This window comes from Protomyctophum bolini (assembly GCF_963924005.1).
Source record: "Protomyctophum bolini genome assembly, chromosome: 1".
Lineage (NCBI taxonomy): Eukaryota > Metazoa > Chordata > Actinopteri > Myctophiformes > Myctophidae > Protomyctophum > Protomyctophum bolini.
In genome coordinates, this window is record NC_137862.1 from 10826772 (window position 1) to 10849879 (window position 23108).

Below are 23108 nucleotides of genomic sequence, written 5' to 3' on the forward strand. Positions count from 1 at the left end.
ATAGTCATTTAGCTCAGCCCAATATCAGGGGCAGGGAAGGGAAATACTTTCTCGGAAAGGCAATCATTTATCTTGTTAAAATATGAATGGTCCGTTTCCTTGTTGCAATGGACTTGGTTGCTTGGCTTTCTTTTAGGACAGGGTAGTATATATATATTACTGCTTGGTTTGCACATTCATAGGTTTGAGAAGCTGCTGCTTCATTTCATAAAACATTGCTTGGTAAATTTAATTTAATTTCTTGTAATGATTTCCCTAAACTTTGTTAATCAATGCCTGAGGGTTGGAGAGACATTTTAAATGTGAATTTGCTGAATTACTAGAGTAAGATGTTCCATATCTATGCCATATACTATAGTACTGTATATAGCCCTAGAGTACTGTATCTTACATTCAGGCACTGTTTACTTTTTCCCTTTAAGACTTTCAAATGAAATGTGCAAACGTGAGTGATGGCACACCTCCTTAAAAGTAAAGGTGTCACTCAGTAGAGTACAGTTTTGTTCTGCCTACCAAACCACTTGAGAAGACATCAAATTCTACTTTATAGAATATAGCACCAGATAAATGCAGCACTTAAACATCAGTTTGGCCAAAAAAGAAGAGGAAAGTTGATTTTCTCTATGTTTTGTTCTGATGGAAACTAATAAGTACAATCATTCACGTGTGATATATACTATAAATAGCAACCAGATTTTCTTCTTTGTTAGAGGCCTTGCTATTTTTAAATGGAAACAGCTAGGCTCAGTCTACGTCAGAAGATCTACTGAGCAGATCACCGGGCGCTTTCAGGCCTCCATCATGTGAGCAATAAAACTCACCGACCCAGATTAGCAAACTTTTAACTCCTGAGGAATACTGAGCTGCACACTGGAAGGGAAGAGACATATTTTAAAGGGCACATATTCATTTGAAATGATGAGAGCAAATTGAAATGATTTCCTTTGTCTGATGAGGCCCACAATATGGATGTTTGTAGACCTTTTAACTGTCATCGTATGCAATATAATTGCAGTATATATCTACAGTAGCAGGATGGCATCAACTAAAGGTCAAGCAATCAACATTCTCCTTCCCCCTCGTTCTCATTCAAACTCTTTTGACACAAAGGTGGTTCCTGTTTGCAAAAGAGGTTTTCACTGTTTCTTTCCATCGCATTATAAGATTAGCCTCTTGGGCAATGGGCATGTGGAGGCATACGATTTAACACCCCGTTCGCAGTGCTAGAATGATGTTGACCTACAGTAGGCCTACAGTATAAGCTCATCAAGAAATCCCACTGAGAGCTGTTGCAGACTGAGAGTAATGCAACATACAGCGTTTAGAATGTGTTTAGATAGAACAGACACTGGAAAAGGCAAATACTACAATCCAAAGCATTAAGAATTTACGGTGAAGATGTTTGGGATGGAGATGCTGCATGTCAGATCACATACATTGTTATTGCTCTTCAAGGAGATGCACATGTTGCATGCACCACCACCAAATTGATTTGGCTCAATTGCCACACCCTTACACAAATAGATTGTAACTTTTTGTCATAGCTGGAGGTGTGCATGCACTCTCTCATTCTTTCACTGTGCATGTACTGGCGTTACAAACTTCTCAAGTGCCTCCCTGATTTGTAGTTGCTGTATAATCTGTAGTGAGACTCCAAGGCTCATTGGAATGTGTTGGGTGTTACGGCTAAACTCTCACCCATGCAGCCTCATTACATCACCAGCACAACAGTGGGTTGTACCTGATGGTACTTGTCAACAACTGTGCAGTACCTGAGAAGCTGAGAAATCTCTGTGGTTTCATCAACCATCGGGTTGAGTGTCTTTGGAAGCAATTCTGAAACCTTTATTTCAGGGAAATACAAATCGACCTGAAGGCAGGTGGCTCTTTTCCTAGCCAAGCCTTCATCTGGTCTACATTGAACAAAGAGCCACGATGAATCAGACCAAAGTTGTGCCTGAGCCTGAGCCTTTTGAATATAGCTATTATGACTACTCTGATTGGTACACAAACAGCCTCGAACCGACAAAGCCACCAAAAGAGTAAGTATGATACATGAGTGTGAATATCGGAACATTGGTGAATTGTAATGTGATGATCTGATGAATGTGTATATGAATGGAGGTAAATACTTGAGGTTGTCTGTTCCGTGGCCTGACAGTACAAAATTATGTTCAAAATAAATCTGTGAATGCTAGATCAGGATGGATACAATTTACAATTTACAATTTAGGCATTTAGCAGACGCTCTTAATCCAGAGCGACTTACATTAAGCAAGAACAAAAGCATGGGAATACATCACATAAAGACATTTATCATGAAACATGCGTAGCTAAGAAAGTAACAGTGGAATATCTATAATGAAACTATACATATAAGCTATACATCTATACTACTATGCTACACATATGTACTATGACGTGCTATGACTACTAGAATTGCTATCTAAGGGGGTGGGGTAAGTGCTATGGGCCATGATGGAGTCTGAAAAGGTGGGTTTTCAGACTGCGGCGGAAGATTGGGAGTGATGCTGCAGTTCTGACTGCAATGGGAAGTGCATTCCACAGTTTTGGAGCCAGAAGGGAGAAGAGTTTGGGACGTGTGGAGCGTTGTCCCGGCGTTTTTAGTGAGGGTACTTCCAGCTTCCCTGCGTTGGCTGATCTGAGTGAGCGGGAGGGTTTGTAGGGTTCGATCATACTTGCAAGATATGGGGGAGCCATACCTTTGGTTGCTTTGAATGCCAGCATCAGGGTTTTGTATTCTGTGCGGGCAGCGACCGGGAGCCAGTGGAGGGAGCGGAGCAGGGGGGAGACATGTGAGAATTTTGGCTGGTTGAAGACCAAGCGAGCTGCAGCATTTTGGATCAGCTGGAGAGGCTTAAGTGCACATGCTGGTAGGCCAGTAAGGAGGGAGTTACAATAGTCAAGTTTTGACAAGACTGTTGTCTGGATTAGGAGCTGGGCTGATTCCTGGGTGAGGAACGGTCTAATTCGTCGTATGTTATAGAGTGTGAACCTACAGGATCGAGTGACAGCTGTGATGTGAGTTTTGAACGAGAGCTGACTGTCCAGGACAACACCAAGATTCCTGGCTGTTGGGACAGACGTTACCAGGGCGTTGTCTATGGAGATAGTTAGCTCCCGCATAGGGCAGGACTTAGCTGGGAAGAAGAGAAGCTCAGTCTTGTCTGGGTTCAGTTTGAGGTGGTTGGAGGACATCCACTGTGAGATGTCAGCCAGGCATGCGGTGATGCGCTCTTCCACCTGAGTGGCAGAGGGGGGGAAGGATAGAAACAGTTGTGTGTCATCGGCGTAGCAGTGATAGGATATATTGTGAGCAGAGATGATAGTGCCAAGGGATTTAGTGTACAGTGAGAAAAGGAGGGGACCAAGAACCGATCCCTGTGGGACCCCAGTTTGGAGGGTTCGGGGGGATGATAACAGACCTTTCCAGGAAACCTGGTAGGTCCGGTCGGTGAGGTAGGAAGAGAACCACTTTAGTGCCGTTCCACCGATGCCTAGATCCGCTAGGGTGTCTAGGAGCAGCTGGTGGTTCACTGTGTCAAATGCTGCCGATAGGTCTAGGAGGATCAGTACTGCAGAGTGGGAAGCAGCTTGGGCAGCATGTAGTGCTTCTGTGACTGCCAGCAGGGCAGTTTCTGTGGAGTGGGCCTTCTTAAATCCGGACTGGTTGGGATCCAGCAGGTTGTGCTGTGAGAGATGGAGAGAGAGCTGGTTGGAGACAACACGTTCAATGGTTTTAGAAATAAATGAAAGGATGAAATTACTTCAGGATGAAATTACTTCAGCTTTTACAACCATAGAGTACAGTTACATTTGTTCTTTAGAAAGGTGGTAATAATGTTTTCAATAGTGTCAAACATTTATGCTTCCATCCATCGTTGCACCACTGACAGAATTATGGGCAACACATTAGCTAATAAACGACTGTTCTGATCATACAAATTACCTTTCATACTGAATTTAATATAATCATTTGTAATACTGCAACACAACTATAACTACCCTTATAAAAATGAAATTATGATAAATTGCCACGTAAACTTTGTTGGCAGCTTGCATACACAAAAATAAACTTTACTAGGAACACAAGGTATAGTCTATGCCTATATTATATAAGTACTGTACAGTATATTGACCTACAATATTCAGTTTCCAAGCTAATTTAACCTTTCTATGATGACAATGCAAATCTACAAGCTCACATCACATCACAATGTGTGAGCTTGTAGATCTTCTATTTTTACTATTTTTTACTAAATATTAAATAATATATATATATAATATATATATGAATTTGGAAAATTTTCCTGAATGGCCTGTTTTAGCGCCACCAGGAGGCCGACTTTTGTAAAACACATTTCTTTCCCGCAAATCGTTACACAGTATCTCTATAGTCATTATGTGCTCAAGACGGATCTGTCCGATATTTCATATTCCATCCTAATTGGCTAACGTTGGCTTTCAAAGTTTGCAGGACTGGCCCGTTTTGAACAAAAAGCCTCAAATCATGAACGCAGCGTGCAATTTACATGAAATCTTTCACGCACTTTCCTACTAGGCTGAGGAATATATCCCACCCTTTTCACATTGGCCTGTTATAGCGTGGACAGGTGGACTTTAGCAAAACACTTTTTTGGAACAAAATGCCTCAAATCATCCAATTGCCATCAAAGGCATAAGAACAAATGGCACCATTTTCACATTGGCCTATGGCACCACCAGGAGGCCACAACCTGACCTGCTCTGGTGGAGACCTATCATTTTTTGTTTTTTTTACCCAAAACAACTTGGTGGGTGTTGTTTAGTGCTGAAGGTTATTTCTTTGCAGCTACTATTCTGTTACCATTTCAGAGTGATTCTACCATGTGACCCCACAGCTGATGACACGCTCTTCAATATATGCATACTGTCAATATCTGTAAGTATTATAAGAGGGAGGTGAAAAGCCTTAAGAACCATAAGCGAACATTAGCGCCTTAATGTGGATTAGTGTGCCATGGCAACACAGCGAGCACTTGAGCCTAATCTCAATGCAACATTTCACTAACAACTTTGTTTTTCCATATAGGCTACATAATTATTAAAACCCATTTTGGGCGGGAACCCGTTTTGGTGTTAGCATTATGTCATGCTTTAGCTATTGAAAAATAGCAGATCTACAAGCTCGTAGATTGTAAGCTTGTAGATCTGCTATTTTTGAAAAATCGAAGAACGACTGACATGGAAACATAGCTTTTTCAGAAGACATTTTTAGAATCTGATCTCAGGTCAGAATAACATGTCTGTCGAGCATATAGTTCTTGGGGCCATGGTTTCTGTTTTATTGCTCAGTAAGTCAGTTATTGTTTTCATTCCATTCAATCTTGGTGAATCATGTTGGCTGCAAATGACCTTAGACAAATTGAATAAAGATTGCCATCATCAGTTTGCCCTTTCTCCAATTACACTGAATGGATGTTCTACTTTGGTCATGGAACTCTACAGCACGTTCACGGGAAAAATAATTCAATTTCTAGGTCAATGTTTATGGGTTGTACATCTGGAAATTAAGTTGCTTTTGTGAGCATCATTTAATAGGGCCACACAGTGACTTAGCGTATTTACTGTTGTGCCTCTTGGACAGTGAAAGTATAAAGCCCAATTTATAAACTTCTTTGTAAGAATGCATCGCTCACCAAAAACACATGGACTAGGATATGGAAATTCATGGCCGATACCAATAAGATATCAATTTAGCAGATAGCCGAAACTGATATACTGATATTTGTTTATTTCGTTTTTGTTGTTATTTATTTAATTATTTAATAATTAATTAATATATATTTTTTTAATTAATAATATGTATTTGTTTCCCTGGCACAAAAGGGGGAACCCTTTTGTGCCAGGGAAACAAATAAATATTAATTATAAGAATTTAGAAATAACTTAAGAATCTGCAGTTTGGTAGGCTACAGATAACCGGATAACCAACACAGCAATCGGTACTGCCGTCGGTAAATGTCAGCTTTTTTGCCGATACTGATATTGACCGATTGTGGCAAATATTGTCCAATACCTACCAAGATGTGGCCGATATATCGCTGCATATCTAGTTCGAACATCTGTAATTTTTTGTGATGACAAAGTACTAGGATATGAATTAGTAGCCTTCCATAGCCATACAAAAATCACTGGGGCAATATGCATTGCAAAAGAAGATTGATAAGGCTTTTCTTTGCTCTTAAAAACAGAGGTATTTGGTCCATGTTTTTATACATGTACTGTATGTTTCCCCCAGTTTGTTGTCATGATAATCCTGGCAGCCCTCACAAGGAAAAACAGACTATGCCAGGGGTTTACCAGAGGATCTGCTAGTATCTTTTGGTGAGTACAAGTCATAAATAAAATCATGATGGTTGTAATGATGATTACAGTACATGCCACATAGGATTTTACATTGTCTCATTGCTGAATGATCTTCATGTCCACAGTCCAGTCAACTTCCTAGACCAGACCCAGAACAAAGCCATAGCAATGGCCGTTTTTGGTCTGATCTATAGCAAGCTGGCAGTGTTAGTGCTTTCTCCCGACCCACTCCCTTTCTCCAAAGACACTCCGGCAAATATCAAAGGTGAAGAGGACCACGTGGTTTGGTCTTTTATCTATAGAAAAATACCTACTGTATTTATTGGTTTAGCTTAGACCCAAATACAGGAAGTTGCCCAAACAGAAACATTATCTCACATTCTGTTTTTCAGAGTACATGAAGGTTCTTGCCATCTTTTACTATCCAGTTCTATATTACCCATTAATAGTCTGTGGTACACTGCAAAACAATGCAGGCTATGCGCTTGGTGGGTTGCTTTCATTAAGCCACTTTGGAGTCTTACTCTGGCAGAAGGTTGACTGTCCCAAAACTCCTGAGGTAAGACATCCAAGAGAGGCCCATAAATTCACCTTATATTCACCATAATCACTCACAAATCGATTGCGTAGTTAGGACAGTCATGATTTTATTTAGCACTTGTCCCATTTCTTCTCCACAGTTCTACAAGTATTATGCCCTGCTTGCAAGTCTCCCACAATTGGCTTGCCTGGCATTCCTCTGTGTGCAGTTTACTTTGCTATTTGTCAAAGGACCCAAATGTGAAGAGGTGAGAAAAGTCTGATTATGGTTCATCTTGGACGTGGACAACAATGTTGCATTAATTAAAATGCCAGTTTATCTAATTTAAACACATGAACTGTAGCGTCTCTATTCTGTTCTTAATAGCGAAACATTCTGCAAATATATTCAAAGAGATTTTGTGTAGAGGGGGGGGGGGGGGGGGGGGGAACCAAGTATAAACCCCTGGGGTACCCCAGTCAACACACACACACACACACACACACACACACACACACACACACACACACACACACACACACACACTCTCTTATTGCCTAAATTGCACCATTGCTTTCTGATGAAACTATGAGAACAATCAGAAAGAACATCAAATGCAGAAGATGCATCCTGCTTAAGTAAAAATGTATAGATGCTTTAGGTTTAGAATAAATAACCCATGAGGAAATAAGGAGAGAGAGAGAGAGAGAGAGAGAGAGAGAGAGAGAGAGAGAGAGAGAGAAACACACATGATTCCTTGTTTCCTCCTTGTGCACAGGAGCTACAGAAAAAGATTACTGTGTGATAGGGACTTTATTTTTTTAACCCTCGCATCCCTATTCTGAGGGCAATAGCTGAAAATAGCAGATCTACAGACACTTGAGCTTGCAGATCTGCCATTTTCTTTAAAGTGGCTTGGTGTACAAGGTAAAAAGAGCAGACCAAGTACCAAGCCAAAGGTCAAGTATTGAGGGTTTAAGTGGTTAAATGTTTGAAAACACACATTTAACATGAATCCAATGTGTAGTGGGGGTCCCTGCTTCATCTCTCTCAGCTGAGGTCCTTGGCCTCAAAAACGGCAATGATAAAGATGGTTAATATACGAATGTCGGGGTCACCAATGTAGGAATAGCAAGTAAGACGAATGCTACTTCTATCTTTGAGTCAGAATGTGCAGAACGGCACTGTTTATTTCACTCTCTTCAATCATACTGACAAGTGACAACGCAACACACACACCCCCACTTCCTTGTTTACCCCGAAACCCCCGCCCACTACAATATATTATTATTATTATTATTATTATTATTACGGTATTATTATTATTATTATTATTATTATTATTCATGTATGAATCCAACGCTATTTATATTTTGAATACAACTGATTCCATTTCTGAGCAAAACGATAACCACCCGTTGCCCGGCGACGAATCTAACCAATCAGGGTCCGATCAACCGGCCGGGGTATGGGATCACCAGAGCCATAGAAGCTCTGAGCCTCTAAGCTCTGACCCTATGCTTTGAGCGAACCTAGTCGGAACACCGTTTCCGATTGGTGGAGCTGCCCGTTGTAACCATGGTAGCGCCGCAGCGCGTTATTTAAGATGGGCCAGAGCGTCGTGGCGGCCCCGTTTCGGTTTGACTTTGCCGTGTTGACAGAATCACCGTTTCTGGTTTGTGGAGCTGCGCGGTAACCATGGTAGCGGCGTGGTCACATCGGTGTGACGTTGCTTTGTTGACAGATTCAGGTAGGTTGTGACGTGGCGGTTTGATGTTGCTTTGTTGACAGAAACAGAATCAACGTTTCTGGTTGGTGGAGCTGCGGTAACCATGGTCACATCAGTGTGACGTTGCTTTGTTGACAGAATCACCGTTTCTGGTTGGTGGAGCTGCGCGGTAACCATGGTAGCGGCGTGATTTGTTTAGAGCTGATCTGGAATAAAAAGGGGTCATCCTGTCAGACAAACACCTTTGATTTAGTGGTAATGGTAATCCTGTCTACTAGTGCTAGCAAGCAGAATAGTCACACAAGTTTTTCAACTGACATGGAATCCTCCAGAATAGCTGAGCAGCAGCTCAACACTTATGGCATTAGAACACCTGCTTGCCGCAAAACCAACGGAAGGAAGATGTCAACATGCACTTGGAGCAACAAGCGCAAGGTGAAGGTTTTCGGAGCACCGCTGAAGAGCCTACAGTGTCATACTGACCACGGGGATGTGCCAAGGTTTCTGGTGGGTGCATGTAGCATGCTGCTGGAGCACACTGGCAAAGAGGGCCTGTTCAGAAAAGCAGGTTCTATTACTAGACAAAAAGCACTCAGGGTCCAGCTGGATGCGGGCAAGGAAGAGTGTCTGTCCACAGAAAATCCCCATATTGTGGCCGGCCTGGTGAAGCAGTTCTTCAGGGAGCTTCCAGAACCCATCCTGCCCACCGAGCTGCATGATGCCTTTCTGAAGGCCCAGGAGCTGACCAGTGAAGCGGACAGAACCACCGCCACACTGCTGCTGTCTTGCAAACTGCCTGACAGAAACATCAGCGTGCTGCGCTACCTTTTTGACTTCCTCCACAGTGTGTCCAAGAGGAGTGCAGAGAACAAGATGGACAGCAATAACCTGTCTGTGGTCTTCACCCCTAACCTCCTTCCACCTGGAGAGAAAACTGAGAACATGGAAACCAACCTCAAGCTGCAGAGAGCAGTCATTCAGTGCTTCATAGAGAATGCTCAGGACTTCGGTGTGTTACCACAGTGCCTCTTGGAGAAAGTCATGTTTGGCAGTGAGACCAGTGAGACCAGCGAGACCAGCGAGAGCTGCGAGACCAGCGATCCACTGCCTCCTCAAGACAGAGAGAAGAACACCCTAGGACAGAGAGCAGAGAGGGCAAAGAAGCAACTTACAAGATTTGCAACTTGGATTCACAGGACATTTGGTTGCCATGTGCCTCCTGCCTCCTAAGACTTCAGCCAGGCTTTCCTGGGTACGGGAAGCGAGTCCAAGAGCTCAAAGTACTTCAGTACATCTGAAGAGAACCTGCTGACACCCCGGGGTGATGTAAGCACCAGAGTCACCAAAAGTTGACGAGGCGGCACCCGAGAGCGCCGCCCCACGAGGGTTTTGGATCTGATAAATGCACGCATCCCCGGAGGTCAGCGCCCTTTTGCATGTATTAGCTCTAGAATTACCACAGTTATCCAAGTAACTGAGGAGCGATCAAAGGAACCATAACTGATTTAATGAGCCTTTCGCAGTTTCACTGTACAAGCCGTTTGTACTTAGACATGCATGGCTTAATCTTTGAGACAAGCATATGCTACTGGCAGGATCAACCAGGTAGACTTATTGGGTTAGTTTAGATGCAAAGTATGACACACTGTCACACACAGAGCAACTATGAAAATTAATATTAGAGAAACATAACAATAAGGCTGAACTATATGGTGACTTACTTGAATGAGCTGGTTGTATGACACAAAATACATTAATAAGGAAGAGGTGTTACACCAACTTTTATAAATATGAATGTGATTCTACTGACGCACATACAATGTGCTGGTCAGACTAGGTCAATAAATGTTTTACTACTTTTATAAATATTGTTATACATTTTGTAAATAGTTGATGTTTGATTTATAAAAGAAAATTGTAAAAGAAAAAGAAAAAGAAAAAGAAAAAGAAAAGGAAAAGAAAAAGAAAAAGAAAAAGAAAAAGAAAAAGAAAAAGAAAAAGAAAAAGAAAAGAAAAAGAAAAAGAAAAAGAAAATATTACTGACAATAATATACAGTATGAACTTTAATTATGGTAAAGTATAGTAGAAGACAGCCAGCACTCAACAAAAATGTCCTTTTCACATTTTATTTGCCTCAACCAGACAGAGCGTTTCAACCTTAACAGCCTTCCTCAGCATATAGCCTACAGTCACAGGAGGACACTGAGGGAGGCCGTTAACGTTGAAAAATATAACTACCGGTATGTGAAAATGAATTGAGTGCTGTGCTGGCCCTATTTTGAAAAACCTTTTAAAATATCCGATCTACAAGCTCACAATGTGTCGATTTTGGCTATTTGAACAAAAAATATGTTTCCAAATACAAAGAAAAAGCCTAAAAAGGTTTTGTCATAAATAAGGGGTAAGGCGGCACCCAAGATAGGGCCATTATATAGCAAATCTGCTGTAGTGGGGCTGCTCAGTGAGTGAATGTCTGGAGCTGTATGAGTACCAAGCAGAAAGAGTTGACTTACAATAAGAACTATTCTGTGTTTTGCTCCAAGGACCTTGACAGCAGCTACTACACAGCCTATGTGAAATCCCTTCTAAAGAAAAAGTCATCAACCCCCAGGTGAACATATAAGATACATTTACTCTCATGTTATTGGAGTACAGTACTTATGTTGATTTTCTTCATATGAGTAAAAAAGTATATAAGCCTATTACTTTACTAACAGTAATAGTGAACTGTGAAATGCACTTCTGGATCACATGGCTCACTTTAAAGGGGAATACCACTCATTTCAACATTGAACTATATCTTAGGAAAGGAAGAAAAAAAAAACTTCTGTTTAGCCTAGAACTGGAGGTATAGAACTATGGGCTCATGTGATCAGTGACATCACAATGGTGTACCTCTTGGCCTGCAGAGTACAAGGTTCAAGGTTCAAGGTTGTCTTTATTTGTCTCCCTTGGGAGAAATTTGTCTCAGCTGCATACATGATCTTCCCAGCCATGTTTGCTAGCCTACTTATTTGAGATTTGTATTTCAGTTAGATTGCCAAACCAGCTGGACATACCGTATCTTAGGATTGACTCTATACTAGCTCTGTAAAAGGTCAACATGATCTTTACACTGACTCCAAAAAGCCTAAGTCTTCTGAGAAAGTGTAGACGCTGGTGTATCTTAGAACACAGTGTTGTTACATGCGTGTGCCAGCTCAGGTCCTCGTCGATCTGTACTCTCAGATACTTATACGAGGGGACCTGTTTGATGTTATGGTCATGGACACGAATCATACTGTGGTCTGCTATGGACCTGGGGTCCACTATGACCTCCTCTGTTTTGTTTACATTTATTATCAGATGGTGTAGATCACACCACTCTATAAACTTGTCTACTCCCCTGTATGGCTGAGGATGTTATTATCACTCTTGAGCAGACTAAGTATCACGGTGTCATCGGAAAACTTGATAACAAACTGATTTGGATGTGAGTTGACACAGTCGTCCGTGTACAAGGTAAACAGAAAAGAAGAACTGACTGTTCCTTGGGGCACCCCTGTACTACACAGTGTCTCCTCTGAGAACACCGAGTTAAATCTCACCCTCTGTGGTCTACTAGAGAGAAAAGAAAAATACAATTTTATAATAAAGGGGTTCACATTTAACTGAGCTAATTTACGTAACAGAATGTCTGGATGTATAGTATTAAAAGCAGAGCTGAAGTCGATAAAAAGTAATCTGGCGTATGCTACCTTACTTTCCAGGTGTTTCAAAGTGAGATGAGCTACTGTAGATATTGCATGGCATGTACTGCGCTTCTTAGAGTATGCAAATTGATACTGGTCTAGCTGAGGTCCTACCTTCGGAGTTCCTCTGTCAGGATCCTCTCCAGTGCTTTCACTACATTAGATGTTATAGCCACAGGCCTATAATCGTTATGTTCTAGTGGACATGCTTTCTTCGGGATTGGGACTATCACTGATTTTCTCCAAATCTCAGGCACTGTATGTGAGTCTAGTGACAGCTGGAAAAGCCTGTGCCAGGCTGGGGCTAATTCCTCAGCACACGTTTTCAACAGGAAAGCATGCATTCTGTCTGGCCCTGTTGCTTTATTGGTCTGTATGGTTTTAAACACTTTACAGACGGTGTCCTGATCTATTACCAACCTGCCATTAACAGCATCCCTGAGAAGTATCACATTCAAAGCGCATAAAGAAATTATTGAGCTCATTCGCTCTGGCGCTCTCATCTAGAGCAAAGATGTGCTTCCTCTCCGACTTCATATTAGTCATCTCCCTGATGGAGTCCCAGAGTCTTTTTGTGTTCGAGTTGGCCAAGTCTTGTTCCGCTCGTTCCTTCGTGATGTCACTGATCATATGACCCCAAGTTATAGAGACCTCCGGTTCTAGACTAAACAGAAGAGGGGGGACGGGGACCTGTTTATTATTATTTCCACACAACAACTCTAGGGTATATTAATGACATAGTTCAATGTTGAAAATGAGTGGTATTGCCCTTTAAATATGATTTTCCTGTGCTGTCCAGCTCTACAAGCACAGACAAACCAACACTGTCTCAAAAAGTAGCTGATACACTAAAGAGTTACATTTACACTCCAGAGAAAGGTGAGTCTTTCCTTTTGTTTTGTTTTTGTTGTAGTAGTGTTGTGTAATGTAATAACTGTAACTATTTGAGTTTTTATAGTTAGTAAAAATGCAAATTTTCTTCTAGTATTCCGTTTTCCCCTCAAGCTGTCCATCTCAGCATTTGTTGCCTTTGTGGCAATCTACCATGTAAGTTATCCAAGAATACAATACACTTGCACCTGCACCTAGAGCACTGTATTACCCTTTAGTCTCATCTTATAGTGTGTGTGTGTGTGTGTGTGTGTGTGTGTGTGTGTGTGTGTGTGTGTGTGTGTGTGTGTGTGTGAATTAAATAACATAGCTCCTACAGCTCTGTAAATGTACAACTTATCTCCTTTCAGATGGCATTGTTGCTGGTCGTTCAGGTTATTCCTACTCTCCATATTGTCCGTGCTGGCATTGATGAAAACATTGCCTTCCTGCTGCTTGGCTTTGACATCGTCCTCTCTGACGACAGAATGGAGGTTGTCCAAATTGTGACTTTCTATACTTGGTTGTTGGAAGGTGGGTAATTGTTTGCATTGGATGGATGTCAACTGAACCAAATTTACAGTTCTTTGAATTTCCCCCCTCGGACCAATCCGTTGTTATGGGATGTTATGTGAACTGAATATGGACACTATATCTTGTATTTCATGCAGATCTGTTTTATTCTCCCTTCATACCATGCTATTGTCGTTGACAGTGTGCTACCTGTGTGCGATGACATTATCGTGTATCGTCAGTCTGGTCATGCTCATGCGATCAATGGTACTTCATAGGTTAGTAGCTATACTTTGATTCCTCATGCAGATCTAGAAGTGTACAATCCATTTAAATTGATCACAGATATATTGTATGCCAAACATCCCTCAGATACAGTTAATTTTCATTCATAATGTATATTTATTAAGTAATCATAACCATTTTTAGCAGTAGACGGTATTTCGGACAATGGTCCGATACTGTCGGACCATTGTCCCGTCGGCTATTTGGGTGTCGGGAAAAAAAGACCACCTCCCGACTTGGTCCAGAAATAATGCAGGTGTATCTAAGCCCGAACGTTTTTTCCTTTGTGGTTTAAATACCAACATTGATTTGTGGTGTAATCTATGTAATATCATATGACATGGCCTATTTAACCTACTGTATCATTAAATACAGTATTTGATTAGGACTTTTGACTATCACAACTTGGCGGTGAGCATAGACTAACATTTTTACATCTCCCCATTATCAAACTGTGACGATCGTATTGGAATCCGCAGTGTTATTTTAGTTAAGTGTACATAAAAACAAGAAATGATCACATAGTGATATTTGTCAGGTGAAAGAAGCGCTGGTTTCTTTATTTAGTAACGAACGCTCCTCTCAACTGGCCGGTCTCAATCATAACATTACATTACATAACAGTGGGTGTCTGTCTCTAAGGATTTCTGTTACCTGCTTCCTGTTTCTGTTTCTGTTATATGTTTCCTGGTCATGTGACCTGAGTAACCAATACATGACAGCACCATGTGTGGCAGCCAATCATCCGTATGACCGTATGACTCATGTACAGTATTACTAGGTTTTGTACATTTCATGAGCCGTCAGGTTTCACGACAAAAAGGAAAAAAAAGTCCTTTGGATGATTTTCCTGTGTTTGGGCTATAGAACCATCATGTGATCACTGGATATTCCTCTTCCTCCATTTCAGATCAAACCTCAAAGGACTTTATAAGGGAGACATTTACAGTATTTATAACAGCCAGAAAACAATCCACCCATCCAACCCTGGCATTGTGTGCTGGATGGGCTTGACAGGGTACCAGGCTGCAATCATCTCCCTAGGTAAAATCAACCTAAGATATACTTCATCCTTAACATTTACCTTGAGGGGGCAAATGCATACACGACTACACATAATAAATTATTGATGAATTAATGATGAACTCATCCATTAATTCATCACAAATTTATCGTGAACTCATTCATCATTGGTCCCTAGCATTACTAATGTTAAAGTCACTATGACTTGACCAAGTGTAATATCATTAGTTAAAGAGGGTAGCTAAAGTGCATAAAATGATCACAGTGCCGTTTCAAATGTTCTAAAGACCATAAAAATATCTATCGACAGTTCAGTTATTGATCTGTGTGCCGTGCACTGACTATGAATTATCCCGATTGATGGTTTTTAGATGGATTGATTATTTTGCATTTTCTTGACAGGAATGGTAATCCAGACTCTCGTGTTCTTCATCTGCTTCGTGTTTTTGGTTTTCTTGATCATTATCCCCATCGTCTTTGGCCGAAACCTCATTCTCTTCCAAATGGCTGCAAAGGCATGGTGAGCTAACCCCTTTATTCTTAGAAAAACTGACCTGAGTTGCAACTGAACTCTTTTTTCCCATCTACTGTACATAATGGGCTCATAATCTTCCTGCCTTTTTTTGCCTTTTTTTATCTACAAGCTCACAGTGTGTCGATGTAGATCGGCTATAGTTGAACTATTCCAAAACTATTAGGGGCGGCGGTGGCTCAGGGGTAGAGTGCCTGGATGGGAACCGCAAGGTTGCCAGTTCGAACCCGGGCTCCCCCAGAGTTACTGTCGAAGTGTCCTTGAGCAAGACACTGAACCCCTAATTGCTCCCGATGTGCTAGTTGGTGCCTTGCATGGTTTCCGCTGCCATCGGTGTATGAATGGGTGAATGTAATGCACAATCTATGTAAAGCGCCTTGGATAAAGGCGCTATATAAATGCACCATTTACCATTTATTAGGGGTATAAGGGGTTTAGCATGGACGAAAATAGCCAGTCTACAAGCTCACATGTAGATCTGATATTTTTGGCTAATGTTTCCCCCAGAATATGAATGCAAGTGGTTAAACGTCAGTTTGTTTTCTATGAATCGCCTTCTATACAGACAAACCCTGAGTGTAAGTTTAAAGATAGATAGAATGAAGTAACAATAGGCCTATAGCAGCAATATTAGTAAATAACAAAATAACAGAAACAGTAGCACACCGTGAGGTGCCTTCATCAGGTGCTGTGTGCATGGATTCTATCTGCTGTACTGTATAATGCGTGTGCGTGTGCGTGTGTGTGTGTGTGTGTGTGTGTGTGTGTGTGTGTGTGTGTGTGCCCAGGCCAGTCTGGGTCACGTTGGTATTGGCTACAGCTCTTCAACACGTGATCACTAAGTTTGCATTTATCAAAAAGGATGCTGGCACCACAGATCTGGATAACAGGTATTTGCTTGATTACTTCTTGTGATATTATAGCAGGTATTTTCTCTACTCTACTTTAATGTCTCTTGTGGTGAGGTGTGGGTCTGGGATTGTAGGTCACTGTGAAACAAATTACAGCACCAACAAGTTTAAACTGCACAATGCATTTCTTTTTTTGGAAAACATCTTATGACAACATCTGAAACCAGGCCCCCACACTCTAAAATAGCTGATCTATTAGCTCACAACACATCACATCGTGACCTTTTAGATCGTCTATTTAGCTATTTTTAACACCCAAAGTGGCCAGTGGAGTACAGCACAGGGTAAAGTGGCACAGAGTACACTACAGTACGAGCCCTGGGCCATTCCTGGGGCCCTGGATGTTCCCGGGACCCCGGGGACATCCCACACAAGCCCCCGGGGACCCCCACATGGTAACTGTGTCATTTCTCGACCGTTTCGGGTGCGGGCCGGCTCGCCGGAACCGGCCCGGCACCCTGGGCGCGTTCCTGGGGGTCTGGATGTTCCGGCCTCCGGGGACCCTCGCACAGTACACTACATTGACTACAATACAGTACAGTACAGTAACTATAACAATAAATGTAGAGTTGGACCGCTCAGTTCACACAGGTGTGATTTTGAATGATGGATGAAAGCGAGTTATGATTTTGTGCAAAATATTGGACTACCTCCTCACGAGTCGCCTCACTTTATAAATGTTTACAAAAGGTGAATTACATTTAGATTTTACTAATGAAAGAGTCTGTGGACAACAATGAGCTGATCCTCTTCTGTAAGATTTAAGTACTTTTGGAATTGAAACAAGCCTCTTCAAATGACCTCCAGTGTTTTTAATTACACCGTTTTCATATCACACAAATACCATATCTCCAAAATAAGAATATATGAACAAAAACTCATTAGTTAGGTTTCACCTGACAAAAAAGAAGAACTTTACTTCATACATTACTGAATGGATGACCGGGAGTGAGGGACCACATGAAATACCTGGAACCACATGAGTGGTCCGTCCCCCGTCCCCCCCTCTTTTTCCCCTCACTGTATATGTTTATTTTCCCTTTTTGCTTCCTTTATGATGAATTCCTGTTCTGTTCTTTAACTGTATAGAAGTGTCTATTTGTACGTAATGCTTAATAGGGTCGTCCACTCACAGTTAACAGTCTTTGTATTGAGTTTGTGCTTGAAATGTACTGTAATTCTGCAAACTGTTAATAAATATTTCAATCAATCAATCAAAAAAGACCAGTGAGACCACCAGTTGAAAACCTCTGTGGACGTCACACACTTACAATTAAATGATAACTCAAGATTTGACTAGCAACTTCTTGATTGATTGTAAACTCTGTTCACAGAGGCAGTCTGTTCCTGTTCACCTATTTCCTCTACCTGGTCAACATTGTGGTAGGGCTGATTGTCGCCATATGGAGAATGGTGCTAACGGCTTTGTACAACATCCTCCATCTTGGACGTGTTGACATCAGCTTGCTGCACCGTACCTCTGAAACATACGACCCAGGTACAGTACGCCACATCAGTGATTTCAATGACTCAGAGTTTGAAATGCATCAGGCCATGGGCCCCCATGCATGGTTGGAGGGGGGTTGATTTATTGATTGATTGATTGATGTTTTTGTCTATGGGACCCGGCGACTACCGCAGATAGCAGGCGAAGGGCCGATAGTCGAAAAGTGGGCGGAGGAACGTCGTCCGAAAAGATATAAATAATTCATCTTTTGGCCTTGCATACCACCCGTTTTGAATTTGCACATAATGCAGGAGGCAGCAGCACCACCCCTTAACCCATTCTGACCTGAGATCAGATTCATACGAGGTTTCCACTAGGACACACACTGGTCTGATGAACCCATTCTGACCTGAGATCAGATTTAAAAAAATGTCAGTCGTTCTTTGATTTTTCAAAAAATAGCAGACCTACAAGCTCGTAGCGCGCCACTCGGTGGCGCGCTACGAGCTTGTAGATCTGCTATTTTTCAATAGCTAAAGCATAACATGATGCCAACACCAAAATGGGTGCCCGGTCAGAATGGGTTAATAAAAAACGAGTGCTTCAAAACTCCAGCACTTAAAAACATGCGTGTGACACAGACACATGTGAAAAGGAAATTGTACTGAATTGAAAGAGACAAGAAAGACAGTCAAGATAGAGAGACTGGAATAGAGGGTATGAGTATGACATCATTCATCATCATACCCGGAAGTTATGCGGGAATGCCTACTGAGTGGCAAAAAACTACTTTCTGGCCTTGAGAGCCCATACATCCAAACAGAAAAGTCATATTTGATTGCATTAAATGACTTTAAACAACGTTAAATTCACTTTGACACTCAATTTGACACTCGATCCTCCTTTGCATGCGCATACCCTCTATATGACACAGCTGAACCACAACCCAGGATGTCATTATGTTCCAACAATAATAAACTAAACTGAAAGAGAGGGTCTGAAAGTGTAAAAGAATTTCCAGAGTTAAATAAAAACATACATGTAAATCAGTGGTGCCGACAGGTACTTTAACAGAGTGAGGCCTCAAACCACTGACTGCTCAACCCTGATAGAATAGAAATGCCTTCAACTAACTACCAATGCCAATGTCCATATGACCATTATAACTAGCGTTATAATGTGTGTGTGCCTGCACAGCGTATCATTACTACACCAACTACCTGAAGGTTGAGGTCAGCCAGTCACACCCGGTGATGAAGGCCTTCTGTGGACTGCTGCTGGATATCATGGTCCAGGGGGGTGGAGCTGTACAGAAAATGCGGGATGCAGAGGAAGGTAGGTCAGGGTCAGATTCTCTCGCACGCACGCACGCACGCACGCACACACACACACACACACACACACACACACACACACACACACACACACACACACACACACACACACACACACACACACACACACACACACACACACACACACACACACACACACACACACACACACACACACACACACACAACAGATTGATGTATAGCTGATGCATGAGACTTGTTTACTGATGCAAGCTCGCAATTAATTTCCAATGGGAGTCACATGGTTTGACACAACATTTTTTTTGTATGAGGGGGAGGGGGGGGCAGTCGAAACACAGCCGAAAGCCGTACAACAAAAATGTTGTGTCAAACCATTGGAAATGCATTGGGAGCTTGCATCAGTTAACAAGTTTCATACATCTAGCATGCATCAATGTGAATTGTATGCTAGATCGAAAGGTGTGAGTGAAGCCTTAGGCTGCAACTTGTTGTACATGGTACACAAGCAAAACTGTTCATTCAGTATTATGCAATCCAAATTTGCATCTCTCTACTTAGCCGCAATTTGCAACTCTATTCTAGATTTTTTTTATGATGGAATGAATCTAGAGTTGCAATACCCTCCATTGACTCCCCATTCATCCAATTTGCGTTTGCGATCTGCTTGTATTAAACAACATTAAACTCACCAACATTGCAGTTCTAGGCCAAGCTTGACTTATCCTCTTTCAATCTGCCGAGCTTTTGTTTCATAAAAATCCACCACCAAAGAGTAAAGTATCAAAAAAGTTATCAAAACAAAATTTGTAGATCTTCCATTTTCCAAAATCAAGAAGTAATCCATAAAGTCATCAAATAAAAAGGCAATGCATTGCTCAAAAAGGGGAAAGTTGAAGGCCTCCTTCAAGTCAGGAGGCCACAGCAGGTTCCCCTTTGTCTAAAAGCTCTGAATTGATTCAGAGCTAAACCCTCAGAAATGTTCCTTGACCAAACTTGTCTTCATACAGAGCTCAATGTTCCCCGGCCCACTACTCTGTAGTTGATCAATTTCCGATTATGGTTTAGTATTGGCCTTAAAAGAGTCTCTTTCACAAACCACCACCAAACATTCTTTTTGATACCTAAAATGAAACCCCTGGCCGCCTACTTCCTGTACTTTTATAGCTGTTCCTGGTACCTCACTTCCTGGAACTATTGCTCTAATTTCCCCACAGCTCCCCCTTATGATCAAACCTTGTCAATAGAAAATGAATGCATGAAAAATAAACGCATGGTTTAACTAAAACAAAACATATTTTCCGTACACTACATTTCAGTGTTAAATATTCAACCATATCAACCAATATATTCCCGTGTTATCACCCAGTATGTTATGTTTAATTTTCTTTCAATCCTCTTACAGGATAGGTAATACATTTCTTCACACATTTGCGATGCAGACGTTTATCCAAATCACCCGTCGCTCCCAACATGCGTTGGTCCGACATGCCTTGCGCCGTGCTTGCGGTTAGGGTTAGGTTAGGGTTTTGGGTAAGGTGTCGGTCTAATAGTCGGACGACTCGAACCAATGTGGAATCATGTGGAACCCGAGTGGAATAGTTACATAATTTACAGTAGATCCCCACCCCCAGCTCCAGTTAAAAATTGCAGACAGGTGCTCTTTAATGACGTTTTTAGGGTAGGGAGCGCTTTTTGATGGCTGGTGGGCATTCCACATTGCGGTGGCATAATAGTAGAATTATTTCATCCATGTTTGTGCTGAATCTGGGTGGAATGAGATCAGTGGAGCCCCTTCTGGTGTTGTGTCCGTGGGTGTTTTTCACTCTTTTGAAGTACTTTGACAGGTACATGGCCACTCGTCACTTGAGTATAGTATGTTGAAAACCAGGCCCATTGCATGTTGCTGTTCTCTGTCTCTACCCTGAGTCATCCTACCCGCACCTAATGGGTGTCCACCCATTCATTAAAGAGATGAAAAAATGTATGCACCATTACTTATTTATATTACAGTAAGTGCAGTAAAATCCTCAGTGTTAAATTATGCATACATTTCTAACTCACTGTTTTTACAAATTTTACATACTATACACTCTCAGAGTTAAAATAACCAATTAAACCATATATTGACCGGGGTCCCCCAGAGGTCTTTTTCCCCTCTACTACACCAATAAATCTCTACTCCAAAAATAGCAGAAGCTCACAACACATTGGAACTTGACACGTTCTGACGCATGCATAATTGGGATGCTATGGTGGATACATTTAATAATGATGTCAGTGTGTCATGCCAGTGTTGGACACACTACTAAGTACATTTACTTGAATACTGTATTTAAGTACATTTTTGGAATATTGATTTATTTTTTGCAAGCAGATGACTTTCACTCTGTTACATTTTAGATAGAAATTTACTTTTTGACTCCACTACATTTCTTCTATACACAGACTCTTAATTGGGACCCAAACCTATAAAACATATTTATGAATGAACCATTTAAGCCCTATTTCAAATATAGTGAAAATACAAGTATCTACAAGTTCTACAAGTTCTACAAGTTCACAATTGTCGCACTGCAACACTGAGTGAGCTTGTACAGTAGATCTGCTATGTTCACTATTTTGGGTGGAAAATGTACTAAGAAAATGCACTTTGTAATTTGTACTTTTGAAGGTATTTACTTGAGGCAGTGTATACTGTACTTTATCCTTATCCACCACTTGCTAAACAGCCTGCTCCTCCTATTGCTTTCAGGCATCCAGATGGTGCAGCAGGAGAAGAGGCAGAACAAGGCGGATCAGGTAGGCTACTGCTAGAGGGCCGAATAATCAACAAAAGCACTAGCTGCAGCTTCCAGGCTCTGGAAGAGCTTGCCCCTTCACATTCGATCTGCCCCATCCATAAATGTTTCACCTTAAGACTCATCTCTTCTCCCTGGCTTTTAATCCCTCTTGAGTCCATTTGAGGTTTTAATGTATCTTAGCTCTTTTTTTTAGTTTTGCTTATTTTAACCTTTCATGCTTATATTTTTGTCATTTTTTATTGTGTTTCTGTGTTCTCTTTTGCCTGTTCTCTGTTTTGCCACTGATGTACAGCACTTTGGTCAACCTTGGTTGTTTTAAAACGTGCTCTATAAATAAAGTTTGATTTGATTTGATTTGATTTGAAGGCGACCCAGAGGAAGAGGATCCACGCACGCTGGAGGCTGGTCTACACCCTGGTCAACAACCCCTCCCTGCTGGGCTCACGGAAGCACTTCCAGCTGCACTCCTCCTCCGAGACGACAAACGGAAACAACAACCTCAGCCCCAAGGAGGAGGACGGCAGCATAGCAGCCGCTGACACTGTGACTGCAGCCACTCCAGAGATCTGAGATCAGCCCCAAGGAGGATGGCAGCATAGCAGCCGGTGACACTGCAGCCACTCCAGAGATCTGAGATCAGCCCCAAGGAGGAGGACGGCAGCATAGCAGCCGCTGACACTGCAGCCACTCCAGAGATCTGAGATCCCATATCAAAGGATGCTTATTGCTCTACCAGTCTTTTTACGACAGCTTATACGACGTCATGCACAGATCCGTGCGTGGCATCACAGTTTCAAATATGGCTCATCATGACTGTATTGTCATGCAATCCTGTACTCTCTCTTCCCTCATTTCCCTTTCTCTCTGTACAATGAAACAAAGACATTGTACAAATTGAAAAAGATGCTTCTTGGTGTGTTAATATGAAATAAAAGATACATACAGATTTGCAAAAGTGCCCAGTTCTCTTGTATTCCCATTCCATGCCTCAAACGGGCACTGCGCTAGTCTAAAGAGATCTGATATGTATGTTACTTTACTTTCTTTTATGGAACAGTTT

The 23108-nt window shown here is 41.7% G+C and overlaps 1 protein-coding gene across 1 annotated transcript; it reads left to right on the forward strand.

Annotated features, from left to right (window-relative positions):
• Positions 1–1918: 1918 nt before the first annotated feature.
• LOC308315076 (receptor for retinol uptake stra6-like) lies at positions 1919–22618 on the forward strand (the record flags this gene model as incomplete). Its single annotated transcript, XM_080762904.1, has 18 exons — positions 1919–2042; positions 4876–4942; positions 6302–6387; positions 6495–6634; positions 6762–6928; positions 7050–7157; positions 11163–11230; positions 13150–13229; positions 13336–13397; positions 13592–13754; positions 13936–14011; positions 14929–15062; positions 15444–15561; positions 16362–16463; positions 17819–17982; positions 19129–19266; positions 22000–22046; positions 22415–22618. The coding sequence occupies exons 1-18, from the start codon at positions 1936–1938 to the stop codon at positions 22616–22618; spliced, it is 2031 nt and encodes a 676-aa protein (XP_080619030.1). The 5' UTR covers positions 1919–1935.
• Between the last annotated feature and the right edge of the window lie 490 nt (positions 22619–23108).